Here is a 23,754-nt window from a genome sequence, read left to right as displayed (position 1 = left end):
CATAAGAGTGGGGCTGAAAGGGAGCACAGAGCTCTCATTAGCGGGATGAGGACTCTGCTTAATCCTGTCCCAGCCACCCTCCCACCCCACCCCTTTTCTTCCTAGCCACACTCATACCCCACCCCTTTTCTCCATGGCCACACCCATACCCCACCCCCCTTCTCCCTGGCCACACCCACACCCATCCCTTTTCTCCCCAGCCACACCCCCACCCACCCTTTTTTCCCTAGCCACACCCACCTCTTTTCTCCCCAGGAGCATAGGGGAGTAAGTGCTGATTTGTTATCCCTCAGTGCAGACATTGCACCTGGGCACAGATTTTCATGTGATCAGCACCCACAGTGGAGCCAGACGTTTAAGAGTGCTCAGCACCCAACATGTCCCTGCTCTGCTGAGCTCTTGGAGGCAACCCCAGCCTTGGTGTTTAGCCTATGACCTCACCCATTGCTTCCCCGGCAGTATGGTCTTGCACCTCCTACTGAGCACCACAACTGATCAAGCCCTAAACATCCTTGTTCAGTTTCTAAGTAACTCCCAGTCCATCATCCCAGTGAGATACTCCAGGCAGTGCATTTTAGGAGAGTTTATTGCACTTCTTGGGTAATTAAAGCCAATAGGCCTTTGGCCTCTTATCCTACAACACTACTGCAGACTTGCTAGAATCACCCATAAAGGCGCTTGCTTCTCTCATCCCATCACTCATCGTTCACTTTGTCACTGGGCATTAGACAGGCAGAAGGTATCTGTCTCTTTTCACCCTTGAGTTGGCCGCTTGGAACATAAAACAGCCACGGTGACATCTATAAGCAGCAGCACAGCAAACATCCTATGCCCTTTGTCATGAGATCAAACAGGAACAGCACCGAGGGGGCCAACTACAATGCCAGGCCGCTAGATCAGAGGAAACACATTTCCTCAGCAAAAGGTTTGTTGTTTTGTTAGTGCCTGGGGAACTAAGAGGACACCTCTGACAGGAACAACTGTTCTCTGCTCACCCATTTAATTACCTTCTGCATAATCAGAATGCCATGCCAGAGTACCCCCACTTTATTCACCACAGGTCGAGCTCCTAAATTTTATACCCTCCTTTCCAGTTCCTGGAGCCGAACAGAGAAGCATTAGTGGAGTCCTCTCTGCATAGGCTGCAGAGTGTATATCTGCCACAGACCCACCTGATATCTGGATAGATTTGTACTCCAGACGAGACCCAGATGTGGTGCAGATGTGCCCGGCTGCATACATGCCACTGCTGATCCATCTGCAGAAATGACTGGCTTAGAGTGCTATATAATAAAGAAAGGGTTACTTGTTTTCTTGGGACTCTCTCTTTCTCCTCCATTATATGCTAACAGAGGTAATGAGGGGTCTCTACCTTGGGCTTTAGAACAGTCCCTGGTGAACAATGTCCTGGGCAATTGATTTTTCCTGAGGAAACGCTGCTGAGGGATGCTGGAGCTTTTAGCATAAATTAACCAATTGCCAGTTAACTCAGGACATGCAACACATCTGTGAAGACCAGTTGTGGATAATTTGCACACATTTGATCAGGGCTACAAACAAACTGTGTTCTTTACCCTAGGGATCAACCCAGGCCAGGTAAACCACAAATATGTATCACCTGAAACAAACTTCTGCAGAGTATCCAGACTGGCAATCAATAAAATGGAGGTAACATTTCCAGGGAAGATAAGCCTTTGGTGAGAGTGTCACATGCTGACATTTCACAGGGCTGCCTGTTGAACCTCTCCTGATTTTCACTGGGGCTTCCCAGACCCCCAGGTCAAACCGGATTCTTGGAAATAAGGAAGCGTTCTTTGAAACCAGCTGCACTGATTGACTCTCAGGCTACGTCTACACTACAGCATAAAATCGAAATTACTAAAACCGGTTTTATAAAACCGATATTATAAAATTGATTTTATGCGTCCACACTAGGGCACATTAATTCGGTGGTGTGCGTCCATGGTCCTAGGCTACCATCGATTTCCGGAGCGGTGCACTCTGGGTAGCTACAGTAAAAGAATGAGACCAATAACTTCGATTTCCGTCCACACTAATCCTAAATTGATATAGCAATATCAATTTTAGGGTTAGTCCTCTCGTTGGGGAGGAGTACAGAAATTGATTTTAAGAGCCCTTAAAATCAATTTAAAGTGCCTTGTAGTGTGGATGAGTACAGCGTTAAATCGATTTAACGCTGTTTAAATCGATTTAACTGTGTAGTGTGGACCAGGCCTCAGAAGAGGTGCATTCAGAGTAGCACTTGCTACCAGCTACATCTTGGAAAAGGAAGAGGCTCATGTTGAAGAAAGCTCTGGATGGGAGTGGGGGCGGGCAAATCCACAAAGGGACTAAGGAGATGCAAGGTCTGGCTTTTAGGTGCCTAGCCACCCAGTGCAATCCACAAATCCTGAGTTAGCTATCCAGGATTCCTATACAACACATGAGGAGAGACAGGCGCCTATGGATGCTATCCGTGGAGTTATCTCAGCTATCCAATGGGAGATGCTGAGGAAAGGGATGTGTCCTAAGCCCCACCCTTGTCAGGAAGTTTGGCATGTAAGTCCGTTTGTGGGGCTGGGCCTGGGAGCCGGGAGATACTAGGTGAAATACTGGCTTTACTGAGATCAACATCAAAACTTCTGCTGACTTCCAGGGTCCAGGATTTCACCCCCTGAACTCTAATCTTGGCTCTGCCACTGACTCACCATGTTACCCCATCTGTGCCTTTGTGACCTTTGTGCTATTTACTCACCTCTCCAGATACGTATTTGTAAAGCATTTACTCTCTGCAAGGCAGGGAAGTGGGGACTCTACACCAGTCCCGAAGGTGGTGCAGTGTGTGCTTCCTTCTGCAGATGGCCAGCTCTACCCTAGCCTAGCCTAGCCTTCTTCCTTCCCCACTCCTTGCGGAGGCTTGCACTCTTGGGAGTACACCCTGTTCTCATGGGAGAACAGAGTGCAATTCTAGCCACTGCTGGCAGTAGGTGGTAGTGCTAAAGAAGAAAGCTTGCACCTTTTCCTACCATGCATGGTTTCCCAGGGGCCGGACGCAATGTATGCTGAGAAATTCCCGTTTTGTGCCTGCCTGTTTGCTGAATTTTCACCTAAAACATCCCTCCCTCTCTGGTCCAGAAACAGCAGCAATCATGCCAGCCACATGACGCACCTTAACATGGACCAGTTATGTCTGTCAAACTGATCTTCACACAAGAGCTGCAGTGTTTGAATTTAACTAGCTAGCTAATGTGCCCTCTAACAGATCTGTCACATCTCTGATTCACCAGGCTGTGCCTCGTACCAGCATTGCTTCCTTATGCTTTAACACTAAAAGCAACAGAATTACATTGGAGCATTAATTCTGGAGCAAGAGGAGCTGCTCCCCCGCAACCACACATACACCCACAGGAATCAGCAGGCCCCACTGCTCTCATTCATCCCAGTTTACATCAGGAGTCACACCATCGGCCCTGATTCCTGTCTCACTCCCCCTGGGGTAAAGCGGGAATAATTCCCTGAGGTCCAATTCTTAGGGTTGCACCTATTGTCCCTCTTTTGAGGTGGCTGCCCTGGGAGATGTGTAAGAGTACTCAGGGCACACTGCCAGCTGTCCTCTTTTATGGGCTCAGGACCATCCTGGATGTCCTGGGATTTGTACCTCAGAGGTGGTAGCCTTACTGATTCATTTAGAAACATTTCATTTTGGACATTTTGAAAGGAAATATTTAAACTTTTCATTTTAAAAAAGCGTTCTGGCTAAAAATATAGTTGTTGTTGCTGTTTTTTAAAGGGTAGAAAAACACCTAAAAACAACCCCAAACAAAAAACTGGAAAAAATGTTCCATTTCAGTTTGAACCAAACCGTTTTTTCAGTTCAGCCTCTGAGCCTACAAAATAAATTATTTACTCCACTCTGTTCCCCACAAGAGTAACTTGGAGCAGCTCACAGGCTTCTGATTTGGCTGAGGTAACGGGAGCTTAGAGCCACCTTTCCCCTTCCACTGTCTCAGATTCTGCACTGGTCACAGCTCTGCTGCGTGGAGGATGTGGTCCAGAGTTCAGAAGCAATGAAGAGATGGGGGAGTCCAAGAGGAGGCCCTGAAGAAAAGAGAGAGATAGAGAGTGAGTGAGAGAGACACACAGAGGGTGACTACAAAATAATAAAGGGGGTGAAGGACAAAGAAAGGAAGTAAAAGAAAAATGAATGGAAGATAAAAGGAGAACTGGGAATACAGAAATGGGGAAAGGGGCAAGCAGCAAGAAATGACATAGCACCATGGCAGAATTCAACTTAGATTGTAAGCTCTTTGGGGCAGAGACTGCCTTTAGGCTCTATGCCCATACAGCACCTGGAATAATGGAGTCCTGGGACATGACTGGGGCTTCTAGGCACAACGGTAAATAATAACTTGCCAGCATACTCAGCAACCAACCGGCACCTAACATACTGAGCACTGGCTCTGACTGGTGCTGAGTACCCATCTCATTGGCCTGAGCTAAAACCCAGTCAAAAGGTTCCCCTTGGTTTCCAGGGGGTTGGATCAGGCCCTAAAGTGTTACAGTCAACTTCTACTTAGCCCATATTTTAAACGTTGTGAAAAAAAAATCTGTAAAACCCCAAAGCCAATAGAAATGTTTCCAGAACCACCAAGGAGGCCAGTTGCTTGTGAACCAATCCATTTGTTTTCCAAATTGGAACAAAAAGTCAAAATTTTGCAATTTACCTCAGAACAGAAATTCTAATGTGGAATCATCAAAAAGTTTCATTTCTATAATGTTGAAACACTGTAATATAAAAATGCAGTTATACATGCTATTAAATATGATATCTATTGCAATTAATATTTTGATATAAAAGTCAAAACAAAACTAATTGAAATGTCAAAACATTTAATCTTATTGTTTTAAATTATTGAAATGAAACAAAAGTTGAAATGGTTCATTTAGATTTTCTCACATCAAAAATGTTGTCAAAATTGACATGTTGCTGCAAAACATTTCTATTTCAACTAAACTATATTTTCTGATGGAAAACAGTTGTGTCAAACTTTGTAACTACAAAAGTAATTAAGCTCTGGAATAGGCTTCCAACAGAAGTTGTGGAATACTCATCACTGAGGGGTTTTTAAGCATAGGTTAGACAAACACCTGTCAGGGATGCTCTAGGTTTATTTGGCCCTGCCTCAGCACAGGGGGCTGGAGTAGATGACCTCTTGAGGTCCCTTCCAGGCTGACATTTCTAGGATTCTAAATTTTTCTATCCTGGGTACTTACATGGCTCTCAACACTGTAGCATCGGAAAACCTCACAATCTTTTAATGTATTTATCCTCATAAAACCCTTGTGAGGCTGGGCAGTGCCATTGTACAGATGAGGAACTGAGGCACAGAGACTAAATGACTCACCCAAGGCCACACAGGCAATCTGTGGCAGACAAGGGAACTGAATCCAAGTCTCCCAAGTCCCAAGCTAGTGCTCTAACCAGTGAACAACCCTCCTCCATGGTGCCCCCTTGTGGCCTGATAGGGTACTTCTCACCTTGTTACAGGGTCTCCAACGATTAGTTGCCACCTCTCACAGGTCCAATGCAGTGGTGCTTTAGCCCTCTGGCTAAAGGGCACCTGAGTCCCAACCCTTCTGGAATATTAAAGTCCGAACAAAAAGGAAAGCTACAAACTCAAAACTAGGGTTGTCCAATGAGTCTTCAGCTGCGCGTCACCCCTATACTCAGGGCTGTCAGCTTGATTAGTCAATTTTCCTGGGCCCAGTTGTCCCATCCACCAGGAGGGCTTGTCCAGACAGCAAGCTCTCTCTGACTGGTGGCTGAAACCAGACATCCCTCGCCAAGGAAGAAGCAAAGCAGAGCTGAGCTCTGCTCTGCTTCTTGGTCAGTCTCAGACTGAGCTGGGCCTTCTCCTTTTAACGCCTCTCTCTGCACCTGACATTTGCTGCAGATGTAGTAGGGTAAAAGGAGGCAGATGGGGCCACAAGTCCTCGTTAAGACTCTCCTGATCAGCTTGGGGCCTTTGTGCTCCATCACAGCACTTTTCTTTATACCCACTTTGCACAGCTGTGAACAACAACAAAACTTACAAGCCGGTGGAGAGTGAGCCCTAAGGTGTGAGGTATTGAAGAATCAGGTTCCTCTGTGCTTTGAGAATCCATCCACGTAAGGCCGAACCTGTTATGGTCACAGCTGCTTTTTCCAGCAGCATGGGCTAGTGGATCATGCACTGGACTGAGCCTCAGGAGAGCTGTTTTTTGTTCCTACCACTGCCCTGCTGGGTGACCTTGGGGAAGTCACTTTGCCTCTCTGACCTTAGTTTCCCTGTCTGTAAATTGGCAATAAGGAAGCCGAGCTCATTGGAGAAGTACTTTAAGATCTACAGCCGAAAAGAGATCAGTATTAGCTTTACTATCTACCACATGCTCATGTTAGGAAACAAGTTTCAATTTCCAAGCAGAGGAGCGAAATGCAGAGCATCAATGCCAAGCAACAATGAAACAGGTCTGTGGGGAGAGATAAGAAAAGACCACGTTTATTTGAACGGCTGCAGGAAACCGGAGGTTTGCAAAATGTCTACCAAAAAAAAAAAAACCAACCATACTGTGTTTTTTTAAAAAATTACAGAGTGCTGATGGTTTATACCCAATTCATTTATCAAATCCATTCTGATACCAGGCAGTCCCTTCAAGCCCATGATCTGTCATCATTTCCTGGGCTTGTCATGGTCATAACCCCCATTGGTTTTGTTCAAGGACTCCATGCTGCCATTGGCTGCAGCCACACTGGTAAGTATTTTCTCCACTTCTTTGGGTAGAATCTGCTTCTCCTCATTCTCCGTCTCCCTGTGGTAGAAATAGTTAAAGTTGGAGACGATGACTGGGACAGGGAGCGCGATGGTTAATACCCCCGCAATAGCACACAGGGTCCCCACTATCTTCCCACCCAACGTGGTAGGGCACATGTCTCCATAGCCGACAGTTGTCATGGTGACCACGGCCCACCAGAACCCATCAGGGATGCTAGAGAAATGAGACTGTGGTTCGTCCACCTCTGCAAAGTAGATGGCGCTGGAGAAGAGGATGACTCCGATGAAGAGGAAGAAGATTAGCAAGCCCAGCTCCCGCATGCTGGTCTTGAGGGTCTGCCCCAGGATCTGCAGGCCTTTGGAATGCCGTGAGAGCTTGAAGATGCGGAAGACCCGGACCAAGCGGATGATCCTCAGTATCGCCAGGGACATGTTCTGCTGCCCATTTTGTTCGCTCTGCTGGACCAGCTCAGTAATGAGTGTCACGAAGTAGGGAATGATGGACACAATGTCGATGATGTTCATGATGTTCCTGAAGAACGCAGCCTTGCTGGGGCAGACCACAAATCTGACGAAGAGCTCAAACGAGAACCAGATGATGCAGGCAGTCTCTATGACAAAGAAGGGGTCCGTGAAGGTGCTCGGGGCCAGGTTGGCTTTGGTCAAGTTGTTAGTGGCATCCTTGATGGCCTTGAACTCCCGTTCCTCCCTGAACTCGGGCAAGGTCTCCACACAGAAGATGATGATGGAAATAACGATGACCAAGACTGAGACCAAAGCCACGCCTCTGGCAGCACTGGAACTTTCGGGGTACTCAAACAGCAGCCAGAACTGCCTGTGAAAGTCATTAGTGGGCAGAAGAGTCTCAGGGTCCTTGATGAACCCTTCATCTTCCCTGAACTGGTCCATGGCTTCATTGCCCAACTCATAGAAGGTGATTTCATCAGCAAAGACATCTATGGGGACATTGGCCGGGCGCCGGATTTTCCCACCGGACTGGTAGTAGTAGAGGATCCCATCAAAACTGGGCCTGTTTCTGTCAAAGAAATACTCGTTTCTCATGGAGTCAAAGTAGCGCATCCGCTTCTCCGGGTCCCCGAGTAGCGTCTCTGGGAACTGATCGAGGGTTTTGAGCTGCGTCTCAAACCTCAGCCCAGCAATGTTGATGATGACTCTCTGTTCACCCTCGTCCATGCCCTCCCGCTCCCCCATCAGGTGCTCACTGAACTCAGCAGAGAACTTGGAGAAAATGGTTTCATTGTTGGTGTTCTCACTGTTGAGGAGGATTCTCCAGTGAGGTAAGAGGCTGGCACAGCTAGGGTGCCCCTTCTGTAATTGGGCAGCAGTGCTGAAGTCATTTGAATAACAGGGATCTTCCATTATCTCATCAGTGTTGTTGAAACTGGCTAGTGCCACCTCCATCTCCTTCCAACTGGACACTTCCATCATACAGTAATCAGATTAACAGCATAAATCCCGGGGTCAGATACCAGCAGCTTGCGTCTTTCCGACGCTATGATGATCTGCAAGCAAACAGACAGAGAGACGGAGATGAATTATGTATATGTGTGTCACTTCCTCCTTGCATGCAAAGAATAAAATAGATCTGAGACCAAGATAACCTTTTTTCATTTGACAAAAATTAATTGCACTTAATGATAATACTTTCATTGTCTCTTTCAACCAAAGGCTTTGCATGTATTCATTATTGCATTTCACCCTCACAATACAGCTTATAGTGCCCAAGGTTAAGGCAGTAGCAAAGCCTGGGATAGAACCCTGGCAGCCCCCTCTCCCTGCAATGGCATAGTCCCTTTCCAACAAGGAGCTCAAAGTACTTTGCACACACTAATTACAGTAACGAAGCTTCACAACCGCAGCCTCCAAGGTCACAGTGAGACAAAAGCAGATCCTGGAAAAGGACCCACGTGTCCTGACTGGCAGCTTCCTGAGATCTAACCAGGAAAAACATTGGGCCAGATCCTGGTAGCTCTGAAGTCAATGCCCAGGATTTGACTCCCAGCCTCCCATTTGAGCTGATGAAGGTGCCAGACTGACGCCCCAGGAATTGAAAGCTCTCTTATGGAAAGGCCAGGCCCAGCATGCCCAGGAGAAGTGCTCTCGTCTCTCCCTGCACAACCCTTGGCCTGCAGGCCTCCTCCCTGACCTAGCAGGAGCACCGCTAGGAGAGGAAAGTTCAGCCCTTCTTGGGCTCTCTGGGGGTGCTGTTGTTGGAATGTGTGCACGTATCACATTAAAACCTACACCTCATTTCACATCAGCCAGCTATTACAGACCCAGACCACATGAGCTAGCGGTGAAAAGCTCCCTATCCCATTACCAGCCCTGAGTCACTCAAGCCCAGTCCTCAAAGATATTTTGGCACGTAACTCCCATTGATTTCAAGGGAATTAGGCACCTAGAGACCTCTGGATATGTCACTTGTCTCTCTGGGGCCATGTCTACACTACAGAGGCACTGCCAGCATGGCCCCCTGGCATAGAGAGAGCATGTTCCAACAGGACCTGCTAACACAGGAACACCACCTCCTGACCGACGCTGGCTAAGCTGACAGAAGCACGTTTGTCTTGGCATAGTTGTGCACTGAGGGGTTTGTCGGCCTACCTATGTCAGCTAAGGGGGGACGATTTTTTTCACACCCCTGGGCGATATAGCCACACCGACATAGCTTTGTGTCATGTAGCCTGGGTAAAAGTTGCAGAAGCAGTTAAGTGAAAGTCAATGGGACTAGGGGCTTGTCTACCCTAGAGAGGCTTTGTTATATTGGTCTAACTATACTGGCAAACCTCCTAGGGGAGACTCCGTTATACCAGCAAAAGAGTGCTTTTGCTGGTATAGTTTATGGCAGTTTCCAGAATGTAATAAGCTATAGCAGCACTATTTTGCTGGTATAAACTGTGTGTATTCTGGGGCTTTTGTTTATATAAGTCAGGAAGGGTGATTTTTTTCATACACCTACCTGATTAAACTACACCGGCAAAACTTTCAAGCACAGCCAAGACTTAGACTCCTAAGTTACTTCAAAAATTCTACCCTTGGTGCTTATTTATCTATACAGTAGAACCTCAGAGTTACGAACTGGCCAGTCAACCACACACCTCATTTGGAAGAGAAAGTACACAATCAGGCCTCACATAGACTAAATTAAAAACCAATGCAATACAGTCCTGTGTTAAACATAAACTACTAAAAAGTAAAGGGAAAGCAACATTTTTCTTCCGCACAACAAAAGTTTCAAAGCTGTATTAAGTCAACGTTCAGTTGTAAACTTTTGAAAGAACAACTGAACTTTTTGTTCAGTTAGGAACAAGCTCCATTCCTGAGGTGTTCGTAACTGTGAGGTTCTGCTGTAACACTTATCTGATGCCCCAGTACTCACAATTAGAGCTGTTCGGGCATTTCTGGATGGAACATTTTTCCACTGGAAAACACCATTTCATCAACATCAGAACTTTTCACAGGAACGTATCAATTTCAACAATAACAAAAAATCCAAATTAAAGACTTTGATTTTATTGGAAGGAAAAATTTTAATTGACCCTCATTTTATTTTTAATATTGTTTTGTGGGAAATTTTGAAATTCTTTGTTTTCATTCCAATTCAGACCAAAAGCACATTTCAAAATTGTGGAATTTCCTGTGAAATGTGAATTCCAGCTGCCTCACAATCTTTAAATAATGTATCCCCATGATGCTTCTGTGACTGCAGGAAGCACTATTATCCCCATTATATAAATGGGGAACTGAGGCACAAAGAGACTAAGCGACTTCCGTAAGGATCCAAAAGAAGTCTGTAGCAAAGCAGGGAGTTGAAACCAAGATGCTCAAGTCCCAGGCTAATGCAGTAGCCACTGGACCATCCTCTGCCTTGGCTCTATTGCTGTATAATGGGCATAATAAATCTTCCTTTGTCTTCTGTATTTAGACTGTAAACTTTTATGAGCAGCGATTGTCTCTTAGTATGTGTGTTTCCAGCGCCCAGCACAATGGGGCTCTGATCTTGGAATACAAATAATAAAAATAAAGAATTTCTAAATGACCATGCCTGGCAAATAACAATAAAATTAAGCCTCCACTGGAAGGCACCAGAGAAGGAATAATCAGTGAAGGAGCATTAATACCTCAAGATCCAGTCTCAAAGACTGCCCTGGGAGCTTTGGGAAGCTCTCCTCTAGCTGTGTTCCCAATAGCCCTTTGTTTGGATTTAAACACACAGCTGACTTAGCCTGATGCTGCATGGCATTGAGAGCACGCCGCTGTCATTGGCTTCAAAGGGAACTTCGGGTATGTCTACACTGCAAGGAAAAACCCACAGCACCAGTTCTCAAAACCCAGGGTGGCACAGTTCCAAGCTGTCACCCTGATACACAGCTCTGCAGAGAGTGCCCTCCTTAACCCTTTGGTGCTGGGAATCTGCATCCTGTGGCTGAAAATGGGGTTAATTAGTGAGAAATATCTATTCCTGGTTTCAAAAGAGATAAGGAACAGCAGCACCCACATCTTCGGATGCTGATTTTAATTTTTTGGGACAGCAAACTTCAGCTTGAAAGCTACCCCCTCTAGTATCTGTTTCTTTTCCTAAACAGGATCAGCCAGAACTACCTGCGGATACACCTGTGAGGCATGAATTTCTCTCAGATTCCTGTGATTCCTTACCCATTTGGAGAGGGAGCACTAACCAATGGATGCATGTGTAAATCAGTGAAGATATACTCCAGCTAGAGGGCTACAATCTTAGCACCCTACACACCCCACCTTCCTCATGTCCACATCTGCCTGTCTGGATGCTGGGAGCAGACAAAGGAAATTCTATGATTAGAGAACATGCCTAACTCCTTCCAACATCCTGCAGAATGGTATGAATGAAGCAGCAACAGCCAAAGGGGGTGGAACATAGAACTCGCTTAGTTGGGGGGCTAGTGATCAGCACCACTTGCCACATAGGAAATGAAAAACCCTGTAAGAGGCAGTTCTGAGCTAACCTGACCCTAGTGGAAGTTTCCTCTGGGCACTCCAATGATTAGAGGTTGGCTTTTCCCCTGGGAGACTGTGATGCACATCAGCAACTAGTGATGCAAACAACTTTTTTTTTCTGCTTTGATACATATTGTTTCCCTACAGATCTCATGGTTATCAGCAATGAAAGGATGCTTCATACCTGCATTGGTGCCATTGCCCCAAAGCAATTACGCATAGCCTTTCTATTTACTCACCCTGGGTTTACACCTAAAGCTTGGGTCAACCTAACTACATTGCTTAGAGGGGTTAAAAATTCGCACCCCTGAGAGTTGTAATTAAGCTGACCTAAGACCCAGTGTAGATTCTTTCATCAACCTACTGCCTCTTGGAGAGGTGGATTTACTACAACAATGGAAACCCCCCTTCTGTTGCTGCTGTAAGTGTCTACATGGCAACGCACAGATGCAGCGTTGCTGCTGTCATGTTTCTAGTGAAGATGTACCCTCGACCACTCGTTTGACACCACCCATAGAATCACAGAATATTAGGGTTGGAAGGGACCTCAGGAGGTCATCTAGTCCCACCCCCTGCTCAAAGCAGGACCAATCCCCAACTAAATCATCCCAGCCAGGGTTTTGTCAAGCCTGACTGTAAAAACCTCTAAGGAAGGAGATTCCACCACCTCCCTAGGTAACTCATTCCAGGGCTTCAACCCCCTCCTAGTGAAAAAGTCTGAAATCTCTGAAACCCACATGTGCCAGGACTAGTGAGGCAGTCTCCTCTGATGCCTAGAGCAGCGGATGAGGTATTCTGTTCTTGGCCTGACACTATCTTGCTGAGTGACCTTGCATAAGTCATTTAGGTTGAAATTTTCAATTCCCCACTAATCTGAGTCCCAACTCAATGTGTCCGTCTAGCACGGGATTTTTCAGAGAAGCGGGTCAGCTACCACTCCCATTGGCTTCAACAGGAGACACTTTGGACAATGTTAGCCTTATCCTCCTGGTGCCCCCTGTTAAATGGAGATGATTATATTTCACAGCAGTATTGATGCGAGGCTTCAGCAGTGCCACTTCATAAGGTACCTGAGGACTGATACACTGCCCTCTGAAGTCAAATAAAAGAACTCCAATGGACTCAGTCAGCTTTAAATTAGGCCCATAATTAGGGCCGAGCAAAAATAACATTTCGAGGGAAAAGAGCTTTTTCACTGCAGCAGAAATTTCTGTGGGAAATCTTTTTGTCTTTCACACACACACACACACACACTCCTGGCCGCCATTTGCAGCTGTACAAAATAACTTCCCCCCATAAGCAGCAGAGATGGGACAGATATGGTAGAGGAATGGGACAAATTAGAAGCCATGATATAGCACAGTGACTTTCACCCCAGAATCAGGATGGTCAGGAAGTGTTTTTGCTTCTTTGTTTTGTTTTTCCTTCAAGAATTTTTCATGTCCATTTTTTTTCACTGAAATTTTTCTTTGAAAGGTTTTGGGGTGCATAGAAAAACGCTAATTTTTTTGTTCTGCTTTTGGCAACTGATCCTGGTCCAGTTTGAATTTTTTCAACAACCCCCTGACCATCCTGATTCTGGGGTGAAAGTCACTGTGCTATATCATGGCTTCTAATTTGTCCCATTCCTCTACCATATCTGTCCCATCTCTGCTGCTTATGGGGGGAAGTTATTTTGTACAGCTGCAAATGGCGGCCAGGGGTGTTAGAGTTAAAGCACATGATGGGACAAGAAGTCCACTGCAGGGCTTGATTCAGATTCATGCTTGACATTTAGATTGTTCTGTTGAAAAAGCTGCTGGGGGCATAGCAAGATGTTTGTTCTTCTGACTATGATTCACCCTTTTTAGATAGCCCTTTGCAGTTATTTTTTTAAGAGGAGCAAAGGATAGTGGAGCCACTTGAGAACTCAGAAGTTCCTAAGCTTTAATCTGTTTGCAAACGTAAGTGAGGAAAGTAGAAAGCTGTCTGGACCGGATCCTTCACTGCTGTAAATCAGCTAGTGTAAACGGCTGAGGATCCAGCCTCTGTATTTTTGACTGGTGACTTAGAAAATCTCAAGTAAATCATTGGAAGTAGCAGGAATAGGTCCTGAATCATCTGGCTTTGAAATTAAGTTCTGATCTAAGTTCTTATTTGGCCTAGACTGGTTGCCTAGCAGATAACCATGATGAGTGTCTCAGAGCGTGCCACGGAGGATGCTGGGAGCCCATGCCCATACTTTCAGCCATACTACTTTGGGCTGTGTCACCCTGTTAAACTTGTGAGCCACAGCAAAGGGTCGGGCTGGGTTAGCCCGTCAGGGCTAGAAGAAGAGCAGTTGGTGGTTCAGTAAGCAGTAGTCTGCCCTCGGAGGGAGAACTAGAGTAGTATCCATAGGCAGGGTGTGTTACTGTGTTAGAGGTGCTGTCTGGTGCATTATTTACTTAATATTTGCTTTGTTGTAGTACACACAGGCCCTAATCAGGGATCGGGGCCCTACTGCACTAGGTGCTGTACATACAAAAAGACAGTTGATGCTGCAAAAGGGCTGGCAGTTGCTGAGAAATAAAATCAAGATCCTGACCACTTGGTGGTTCCATGGTTTTCCTCCAGGACAATCAAGTCAGTGGACTCAGGGTTACCTTCTTCCTTCTCAGAGGCTGGGAGTCCTGCCACACCCTTTTCCAGCAGGGAGATTGTGGATGCATCTTCCTCCCAGCTACTTCAGAAGTCAGCTCCCAAACTCATTGCAGGTGCATCAGTAGCTTGATACATAGCTTCCCCTTATGCAAAAAGCTTGTGCTTTCTTGCCAGGATTCATGAAAGAGAGCTAAGCCCATGACTGGGCACCAGCATTAGAATGTGAAAGACCTTGTATTACACTAAAGGGGAACATTATACAAAATTCAGAGGCAGGACTGGCTGCCGGTTAAAGAACTGCCACGGGACTTGGGAAATCTGGGATCAGTTCGCTGCTGTGCCACAAACTCTCTGTGTGACCTTGAACAAGTCACCAGATCTCTCCATGTCACAATTTTCTATCTGTAAAATGGGGCTAATGAGGCATTGTCTATCTTGTCTATTTAGCCTACAAGCTCAAAGACTGCTCATTACTCTGTGTTTGTGAAGCTAGAACCCAATGACCATCCAAAAGGAGAGGAAGAAGAGAGACCACAGTCTGTATTTTAGAAATGGTGGCTCGTAAAAACATGCCAATTGCCAGGGATAACTAAGCATGTGCCGAGAGGTGATCTTGCTAATCCTAGTATTAAATACACTTCATGAGAGTTCCAAACCCTTGCTGTGAAAGGCCTTAGATACACTGACCGTGTGTCCCCTTACCCATTCTGTACATTTTTCTCTGTCTTTATGACCTTAGAAGATCTGAATATATTGTTGACATTTCAATGCAGAGCCAGGCTTCCCCATGGTAGGTGAAACTTGTACAAGGGTTGTAGCTGCCGATTGCTAGTGAGCTATGCTGAGCGTATGGATTTAAGTTTTCTGCCACTTCCCCTTGTTGGTTCTGGTAGGTGGCATGATAATTCACTTCACATGATTGGTGGAATAATACTGCAGGGCCTGATATGAATAGCAGGCAGACAAAGCTCTATTAAAAATATATAGGGCCAAATTCTACCTTCAGCCAGTGCAGCCCCTCTTGTGTTAGTGCAATTCTGTGCAATTCAGTGGGGCTGCGCCAGCGTACGTGAGAGCAGGACTTGGCCCGCCGCATCTTTCATCCTTCAGGCACTTTGCTCGCATCAACTGAGCCTCAAACACACCCTCCCCTCTGATAGATGGGGAAACTGAGGCACAGAGGGCTTGTGGATGGCCCTAGTAATAAGAATTGGGAGGGCAAAAGACTTCTTCTTTCCCCCATGTGCACTCTGCACCCAGGGGATGGTGAGATTACAGTTCATTCTGGCACCCTATCCTATAGTCTTCCCCCTCTATTGGACAGCAGAGTTGGCTGGAAGAACATGATGCATTTCTTCTGCATGCCTGGGAGCAACAGTATCAATCAGACACAATGGCCCAGATCCTCAATGGTATTTAGGCTCCTAACTTCCATTGGAGCCTAAGTACCTTTGAGGTTCTGAGCTGATGGGAATCAATCAGGGCTGCACAGCATACTCAGTGAACAGAACCCAGAAGACCTGGCTCACAGCCTGGTGCTCAGATCGCTAGATCATGTCTGTCTGTCTAGCACTCATAAATAAAATTAGAATATAACAGTATGTTTCCAGTCCCACAAAATATAATGAACAGAAATTGAGCCACTTTATACAATATATGCTTTAGGCTTCAGTGGGGATCGGAACCCAAAAATTGTCTCTTTTTTTCCTCCTAAACCATCAAACATCTGCTTCCCGGAATCTGATTTACTAATACTCTTTATCTTAAATCCCCAGCTGTGGGGGGAAAAGGATAAAGGTCATTTTAAGAGATAGGTTCTGTTTTTTCCATCACATGGTATTGGCAAATAAGCATGTTTAATGTCACCATTTCCCCTCTCCCTCCCCAGCCTCAAAACACAGCATCGGAGATAATTATGTACAATTCATTTATGCTTCCAAACAGTTTAGAGCTACCGTTTTAACAGGAATGATTGCTCACCTTCACTGCAATTACAAATCAAACCAACCCCCAAAAGTTATCAAACTGAAAACACACACGCTCTGAGCAGACTTTCCCCCTGCTGCTTAGACCAGTGTTTAGGATTTTTGTTGTTGTTGGGGTTTTTTTGCCTGTAACCCCCGATATAGCACGGTCACCTTAGGACTTAACGTCGCAAGGCAGAGAAATGCCAGTGCTCTGTGCATCTGTAAAGTGAAATATTTAATACAGAAAGAGATGGGTTGGAGGAGAAATTCATCCATGCCCTTGCAAAGTCTCTTTGGGATAAAGGGAGCAGACAAGTGGCACTTTATCAGTCATAGCCCAAACTGATTGAGAGGTTAGAGTGGTGGGGACTTGGGGATTTGGCCTGTAACGAAAGCAAGAGCTGGAACACATTTGTCAATCCTGTGCTTGAAAGGGCAGGTGAGGGCTGGGGTGGAGAAGAGGTTGCATCTGAAAGCGGTGTGGAGAAAAACTCCACAAAAAACGAAAGCAGGTAAGAAGACTCCCCTGCCCCCAGTGCTGCATCCGCAGCACTTGTTGGTGTCATCCCATTCATGCAGTGCTGCTGCACCTTTACTTTCCCGTTCCAGGACAAATACTTTTCTACTTAAGCCCTGCTGTGTATGATGTCCTCGGGGTTGTTCTGTTCATCGCCAGCAGAGCAGCAGAGCAAATAAACCTTTTTTAGAATGAAACAGAGCATGAGCCATAGTGCCGTGGCCTTCTCTCGGATACTCCTTATAATCCCTGATAATGCCACCCCATATTCCTCTACCGACAGCGGAAAATTCTTGCCTGTGACATTGCGAGCTGTGGGTTGGCAGGTGGGAGGGGAGGAGGACACAGTCATTGACTTCAGAAGAGAGATTTACATGACAGAATATGGCTTTTTATTAAAAAAAGAAAAAATAAATCAGTCTTAACAGGGGAAAACAAGGGTGCACTCATATCATTTCAAGAAGTATGTTACAGCCGAGGCGCCTACCTCTTGTCTGCAACCACAGCTACAGCAAGGTCCTTTAAACACGTCTCGTTTACACTCCCTGTGAGTCAGGAATCGTCCCAGCGGATCAGACATCTTAGTCCAGTTTCTTGTCTCTGACAGTATCCAGGGTCAGACGCTTCAGGGGAAGGTGCCAATAAGCCCCAAAGTAGGTGATTCTGAAATAATCTGCTCATAGGATACATTGTCTTCTGAATGCCTGTCCGCAAGCAGGACTTTGGCTGCTGCCTCAAAGCAGGAAGGTTTATAGCCTTTATTAATAAATAAATAAATGAATGACCCTATCAAATGTGACCGTGGATGTTCTCATTATCCATATAAAAAGCCAGTCTTTTTTTTTTAATCCAGCTAAGCTCTTGGCTTTGATGTTTCCTTGTGGCAGAGAGTTCCACCGGCTAATTATGGATTGTGTTAAAATCCTTTTTGATTGCCTTTCAAATGAATGAACCGTCCCCTAGGTCTTGCACAATGAGAGAGGGATGAATTCATTGTTCGTGCTACTGTAACATCCCCTCTTAATCTCTCCTCAGTGATCTAAACAGTCCCAAGCTTTTGAATCTCAGAAGTCAGTTCAGGCCTCTAATCCTTTTTGTAACAACTTATATGTCTGCTCTCTCCTTTTGGAGCTTGGGGGAACACAGGATTCCAGCTGATGACATACCATTAATTTCAACAGCATTATAATATTCTCACCAGTACTGTCTATTCATACATCTTTAAATGGCCATTGCTTTCTTGACTGCTGCTGCACATTGAGCAGAGGTATTCATGAAGCTATAGGTAATGATGTCCAGGTCCTTTTCCTGAGCAATTACAGTTAATGCAGAACCCAGCAGTGTACATTAGCTGTTCTTGCATTTCTTCCCAGGAGTCTTATCTCAAATGTGTCGACGATGTATTTCCTTTGCTACCATACTACCCATTCACATAGACTTCTAAATTTCCCCAAGGCCTTCTCTAATCTTTGTGACCTATGTCATCTGCAGGTTTTGCCATGTAGTATGTGGCCTTGGGTAAGTCACTTTGCCTTTTGTGCCTCAGTTTCCCCGCCTATAAAAAGGGGGATAATAACTTTTACCCACCTTTGTGAAGCAGTTTGAGAGCTATAGATGAAAACATCTAGATAAATGCTACGTATTGTTATTACTTGACACCCAAATTCTATTTTTTCAGGGACCCACCTATATCTGCTCTAATTCTACTATTTATTTCAATGAGCGGGTGTCGAAATTTGTGTCTGGTTTAGCCTGGCTGTAAGCTCTTTGTGGGCAAGGACTCTCTTTTTGTTTTGTGTCTGTACAGTACCGAGCACTGTGGGTTCTGGTCTGTGACTGGGACTCGCAGGTGCTACCACAATGCATAACAAATCAATCAATCAATCAAAGCTGAATCTGGGCTACTAGGACATGGGTCCTATTATGTCAAAATCTCACATGCTCTTCTGACAGGATTAGAGCCCCAGATAGCAGAAATCTTATGCAATCAGCTGATCACATGGGATTTCAGCGGAATACTAACTGCCTCTGGAAAATACACTCCTTCTGACTTTGGATCCAACCTAAAACCCAAACTCTAGAGACACGTTTGGACCTGAGGATTCAGATCTAACTCCCCCAAACGCCTCCAAGGAATGAAAGGAGGTCCAGATTCCTGGCATCCTTTTGGTCCCACCCATGTCATTAATATGACATCAGAGGTGTTAAACATTGTAACTCTTACTGCACAGGTGGCAAGCAGTGAAATCTACAGTGATAATCACAGTATAAGAATCTGCATAGAACAGAAGGGAACTCTGATGGAAGCTTCAGCCTTTCTTCCATTGCCTGTTGCATCCTTTATTTCTAGGGGGGTTCTAAAACACTTCTTCTAGAAGCCCAAGTCATCCCCGGAGGGCATCTCAAGGGTTTAGCTGGGGGCAGAGAAGCACCTTCTGTAAGGATCTGAAGGAGGAGGTTATGGTAAAAAAGCAGGGTGGGGGTAAGAGGGAAGACAGAGCCTCAACAGCATGGCTTGACTGGTCTGGATGACTTTTCCCTCCTTCTGAGCTTATCTTTGCCCTAATCTGTTCTTTCAAGCCTGCAAGAGGCAGGCCCCATACCACAAAGTGATGCAACCTTGCAGGGGATGAACTTGGCCCACGGCTATTCTGAAACCATGAAAGAAAAGGATCTATATCGGCCTTATGTACAGATACGGGAACCATGCCCAGCAGCCAGGTCTGCACGCACAGGTCTGTCACTGAATGGGGGCATTAACGTAGGGAACATTAATTCTGCTGTTGGAAATTAACATGCAAGTCAAGTGGCAGTATGGTCCAGTGATCAGTACATGAGCCTAACAGCCAGGAGACCTTGGTTCTAAGCCCTGCTCTACGAGTGACCTGGGTTGGGTCACTGCCTCTTAATTCAGATTGTGAATTGTTCAGTGGAGGGATTGCATTGCAATGTGGTTCCTTGGGGGTCCTAGCTGCTTCTCTAATGCAAATAGTAATAAGTTTAGCCCTTTATTCCTAATAATGAATCACTAAGGACAAATGCAAAGCATTCCACTTAGGAAGGAACAATCAGTTACACACATACAAAATGGGGAAGGAGTGCTGCGGAAAGGGATCTGGGGATCATACTGGATCACAAGCTAAATATAAGTCAGCAGTGTAACACTTGCAAAAAAAAAAAGCAAACATCTTTTTGGGATGTATTAGCAGGAGTGTTCTAAGCAAGACACAAGAAGTAATTCCTCCACTCTACTCCACACGGATTAGGTCTCACCTGGAGTAATGTGTCCAGTTCTGGGCGCCACATTTCAGGAAAGATGTGGACAAATTGGAGAAAGTCCAGAGAAGAGCAACGAAAATGATTAAAGGTCTAGAAAACATGACCTATGCGGGTAGATTGAGAAAATTGGGTTTGTTTAGGCTGGAGAAAAGAAGACTGAGGGGGGATGTGATAATAGTTTTCAAGTACATAAAAGGGTTACAAGAAGGAGGGGAAAAATGTTCTTCTTAACCGCTGAGGATAGGCAAGATGCAATGGGCTTAAATTGCAGCAAGGGCAGTTTAGGTTGGACATTAGGAAAAACTTCCTAATTTCTCAGGGTGGTTAAGCACTGGAGTAAATTGCCTAGGGAGTTGGTGGAATCTCCATCATTGAGGATTTTTAAGAGCAGGTAGGACAAACACCTGTCAGGGATGGTCTAGATAACACTTAGTCCTGCCTTGAGTGCAGGGGACTGGTCTAGATGACCTTCTAGTTCTATGATTCTATGAGTCAAATGGATGTTGACTCTTAAAAATACAGTTGTTATTCATAACTGTATGAATTATTTACATCAATGAAGGTCAGCCTATGAGGTCACTCATGGGCTGTTCCCTTAGTTTGTTCATTGGTCCCCTGCTGTTCTTTTTGCTCCCTCATTTGCTGATTCTCAACAGGAGAATGCCCAATAATGCTCTCATTCACCTTCCTAGAAGGGTATTTGAACAGAGATAAACCACATCCAAATGTCATGCAAACATGTTAGCATGGATGTTTATGAATGAGCAAATAACAAGAGGCTGCACAGAGCAGCCATTCAGAGCTGACTTGAATACTCATGAGTCTGGAGGGATGGGATAGCTGAGCGGTTTGAGCACTGGCCTGCTAAACCCAGAGTTGTGAATTCAATCCTTGAGGGGGCCACTTAGGGATCTGGGGCAAAAATCTGTCTGGGGATTGGTCCTGCCCTGAGCAGGAGGCTGGACTAGATGACCTCCTGAGGTCCCTTCCAACCCTGATAGTCTATGATTTGACGAGCCCAGTGCCCGCACTGAAAGGTATCTGGAGTGACACCCTTTCTTCCACCAGCCAAGTTTCATTGGGTGCCTTAAGTCAAGCTATGCTCAGGAGGAAAAGTATCAGGCATTGTCTCCTCCACAGTTCCATGCTCCTGATTAGAGGACAAGGACACTGTCAATGCACAGTTATCCACTTTGTGCATGCAGCTGTATATTTCCCATGCACTGCTGCCCACTGGGCTCCTGTAGCTACACATTTTGCAGGCTCATTTCCCCATGCTCTGCTGCTATGTGTATATTTGGCAAGATCAGCTCAGGCTCCTCTTTCTGAAAACTCAGTCAACTATTTTCTTTCACAATAATTTTTCTGTTCCAGAGGCCCAGGCAGAAAAGAAGCCAGGTGTAAGGGTATGAAAACCAGCCCAGCTCAAAGTTAGCCTGCTAGCCTACAGCCCATACCAGTTGGTGCTGTCCTTATCAAAGTGACGACAGAGTTTGAACATCTCTCGGCAATCACACAGTAACAAACACCGTCCTTTTAAACAGCATAAAGAGCATGGCCTTGTATATGCTTTTATTATTACTGTTCCCTGTCAACAACTCCTGCACTGTGCAGAGGTCCCATGGACAGCACGCTGTAAATAATGAGTTGCTTTCACTACTTGAGAACAGGGTGCCGGCCCTTTGTGTTGGCTGTCTTGCTGAAGATGCCTCAGAATCCTGTTCAAAGCCCTGGAAGCACAAAGGGAAATTATGGGAACTTTCACGTCTGGGTGGATTTCCATAGCTTGAGTTATGCAGGAGGTCTTACTAGATGATCCAAATGGTCCCTTTTGGCCTCTGAATCCATGAGTTGTTTGGGTTTGGGAGGCTATTATAAGACAAAAAGGTGACCAAGGAAGGGTTGTAGTGGTCTGTCAGATGATTGGTTGGGTCTAAGTATCCCAAAATAATAATGGTACCAAACCATTCAGGGGTGCCAGGAGTGTCTTGAGCCAGGTTCTCTGCTAGTGTAAACTGATGCAGCAGCATCAACTTCAACAGAGCTGTGGCATTTAATTCCAATGAAGAATTTGGCCTTAAATTCATCACTGGCATGCATATGAGGGGGGCAGACTCACAGGTGGTTGATGGTCTTCTCCACTCAGAGGGAAAGTTGGCTTGAATCACAAGCATAGTGCATGAAGCTGATACCAGACCTTCCTTACACTTTAAAAAGAAGATGGATACATCACCAGGGAGGGATGCAGTCAAACCTGTCTACACAGAGTACCCTCCATCTGGGGTGATAAAGGAGCCAACCAACTGATTGAAGCCATCTGTTTTCCATCTGCTTTGACAGGGGACAAACTGCAACACCGAGGGCCCGTTCCTCCATTCCTTGCTCGCACTGGTCTCCCTCTTGACTCTAGCAGGAGCGTCGCACATGCTAGGAGGATGGGAATCACACACTTTGTCGACTTTCACAGGAGAGAGGGAGCGTTCAGAATAACCAACAGTCTGGCAGGGAGAGCACTCACTGGGGCGGTAAAAGACCCAGATTCAATTCCCTGATCTAAATGAGGCAGCACAGACACCAGAGCCAGTAGCCCAGTGGTCAAGGCCCGCCTGTGGGAAGCTGAGGTCCTGCTCTGCTGGCTTTAGACGAAGAACTTGAACCTGGGTATATCTACACTTGGGGGGTGGGGAGGTGCATCATTTAGTATCAGAGCTCAGCACTAGGAACAGCCATGTAGATGGTTGGGTTCTGAAGGCTCGGGTGGGTTTCAGAATCTGAGTTGGAACATCCGCAAGGCTAATTATAGCATGGGTCTGTAGACCCAAGCTGTGAGACTTGCTGCCTTGGGTTTTGTGTGTGTGCAGTGCAGTGCAGACCATTCCCTACGTTTGAATCGAGCAGAAACTTAAAACCTGAGTCTCCCATATCCCAGGGAAGTTCCCTAGCCTTCAGGTGGGTCTCAGTCTCTTCTGTTGGAGCTGTTCCACTTTGTATGCCCAATTAAATAGTCATTGGAGCAGGGACTTGAACCTGGGTCTCCCATCTAGGTTTCCAGTCTATTTGGAGGTGTGAGAGAGAGTGTCTCTCTTTCTCTCTCATGTGTGTGGGTATGTAAAACTCTAAAGAGTCTCTGTTTTGTCCTGCTGGGTGTGGGAAATTTCTTTTTTTCTTCTTTTTTAAAAAAAAAAGAAAAGTCAAAAAGTTTCACAGGACAGAAGAAACATTTCCTGCCCAGATCTAGTTATTGGTGCTCAGCACCTCTGAAAATCAGGCCAGCTGGCTAACTATAATTTTAGATGCCTAATTTTAGGCAACCAAATTTGTAATTGCTGAGCCTAATTTCCAGAATTATTGAACACTTACAAGCCGCAATGGGAGCTGCCGGTGATCAGCACCCTTTTGAACCAGGATCAGTGGGTCACTAATTGAGTGTCTCAGAAATTGAAGTTGCCCCCAAAACTAGAGGCCACATTTGGAAAATCTGGGCTTTGATGTGTTGGAATTTAAACCTCTTTTTTCTTTTGTTAATGAGCCACTTGTCATTCTTGAAGATGTACTTGTCCAG

At 45.6% G+C, this 23,754-nt stretch overlaps 2 protein-coding genes across 3 annotated transcripts in view; both read right to left on the bottom strand.

Moving 5' to 3' along the window:
• LOC127052467 (adhesion G protein-coupled receptor E2-like) overlaps positions 1 to 23,754 on the bottom strand; it is a 227,137-nt gene that overhangs the window by 37,116 nt on the left and 166,267 nt on the right. Inside the window, exon 2 of one of the 2 annotated variants that reach the window (XR_007774756.1) lies at positions 8,294 to 8,335. The exons of the other annotated variant lie outside the window; for it this stretch is intronic. The gene's annotated coding sequence lies outside the window, so the exon portion shown is untranslated. Of the gene's footprint in view, positions 1 to 8,293; positions 8,336 to 23,754 lie in introns of those variants that run through there. 2 annotated transcript variants of the gene reach the window in all.
• KCNA10 (potassium voltage-gated channel subfamily A member 10) lies at positions 6,677 to 8,261 on the bottom strand. The gene has a single exon (XM_050956243.1). It carries the CDS (start codon positions 8,259 to 8,261, stop codon positions 6,711 to 6,713), a length of 1,551 nt encoding a protein of 516 aa, XP_050812200.1. The 3' UTR covers positions 6,677 to 6,710.

This window comes from Gopherus flavomarginatus, chromosome 5 (genome assembly GCF_025201925.1).
Source record: "Gopherus flavomarginatus isolate rGopFla2 chromosome 5, rGopFla2.mat.asm, whole genome shotgun sequence".
Classification (NCBI taxonomy): domain Eukaryota; kingdom Metazoa; phylum Chordata; order Testudines; family Testudinidae; genus Gopherus; species Gopherus flavomarginatus.
Note: the sequence above shows the minus strand (reverse complement) of the source record. Positions and strands in the feature narration are given on the sequence as shown.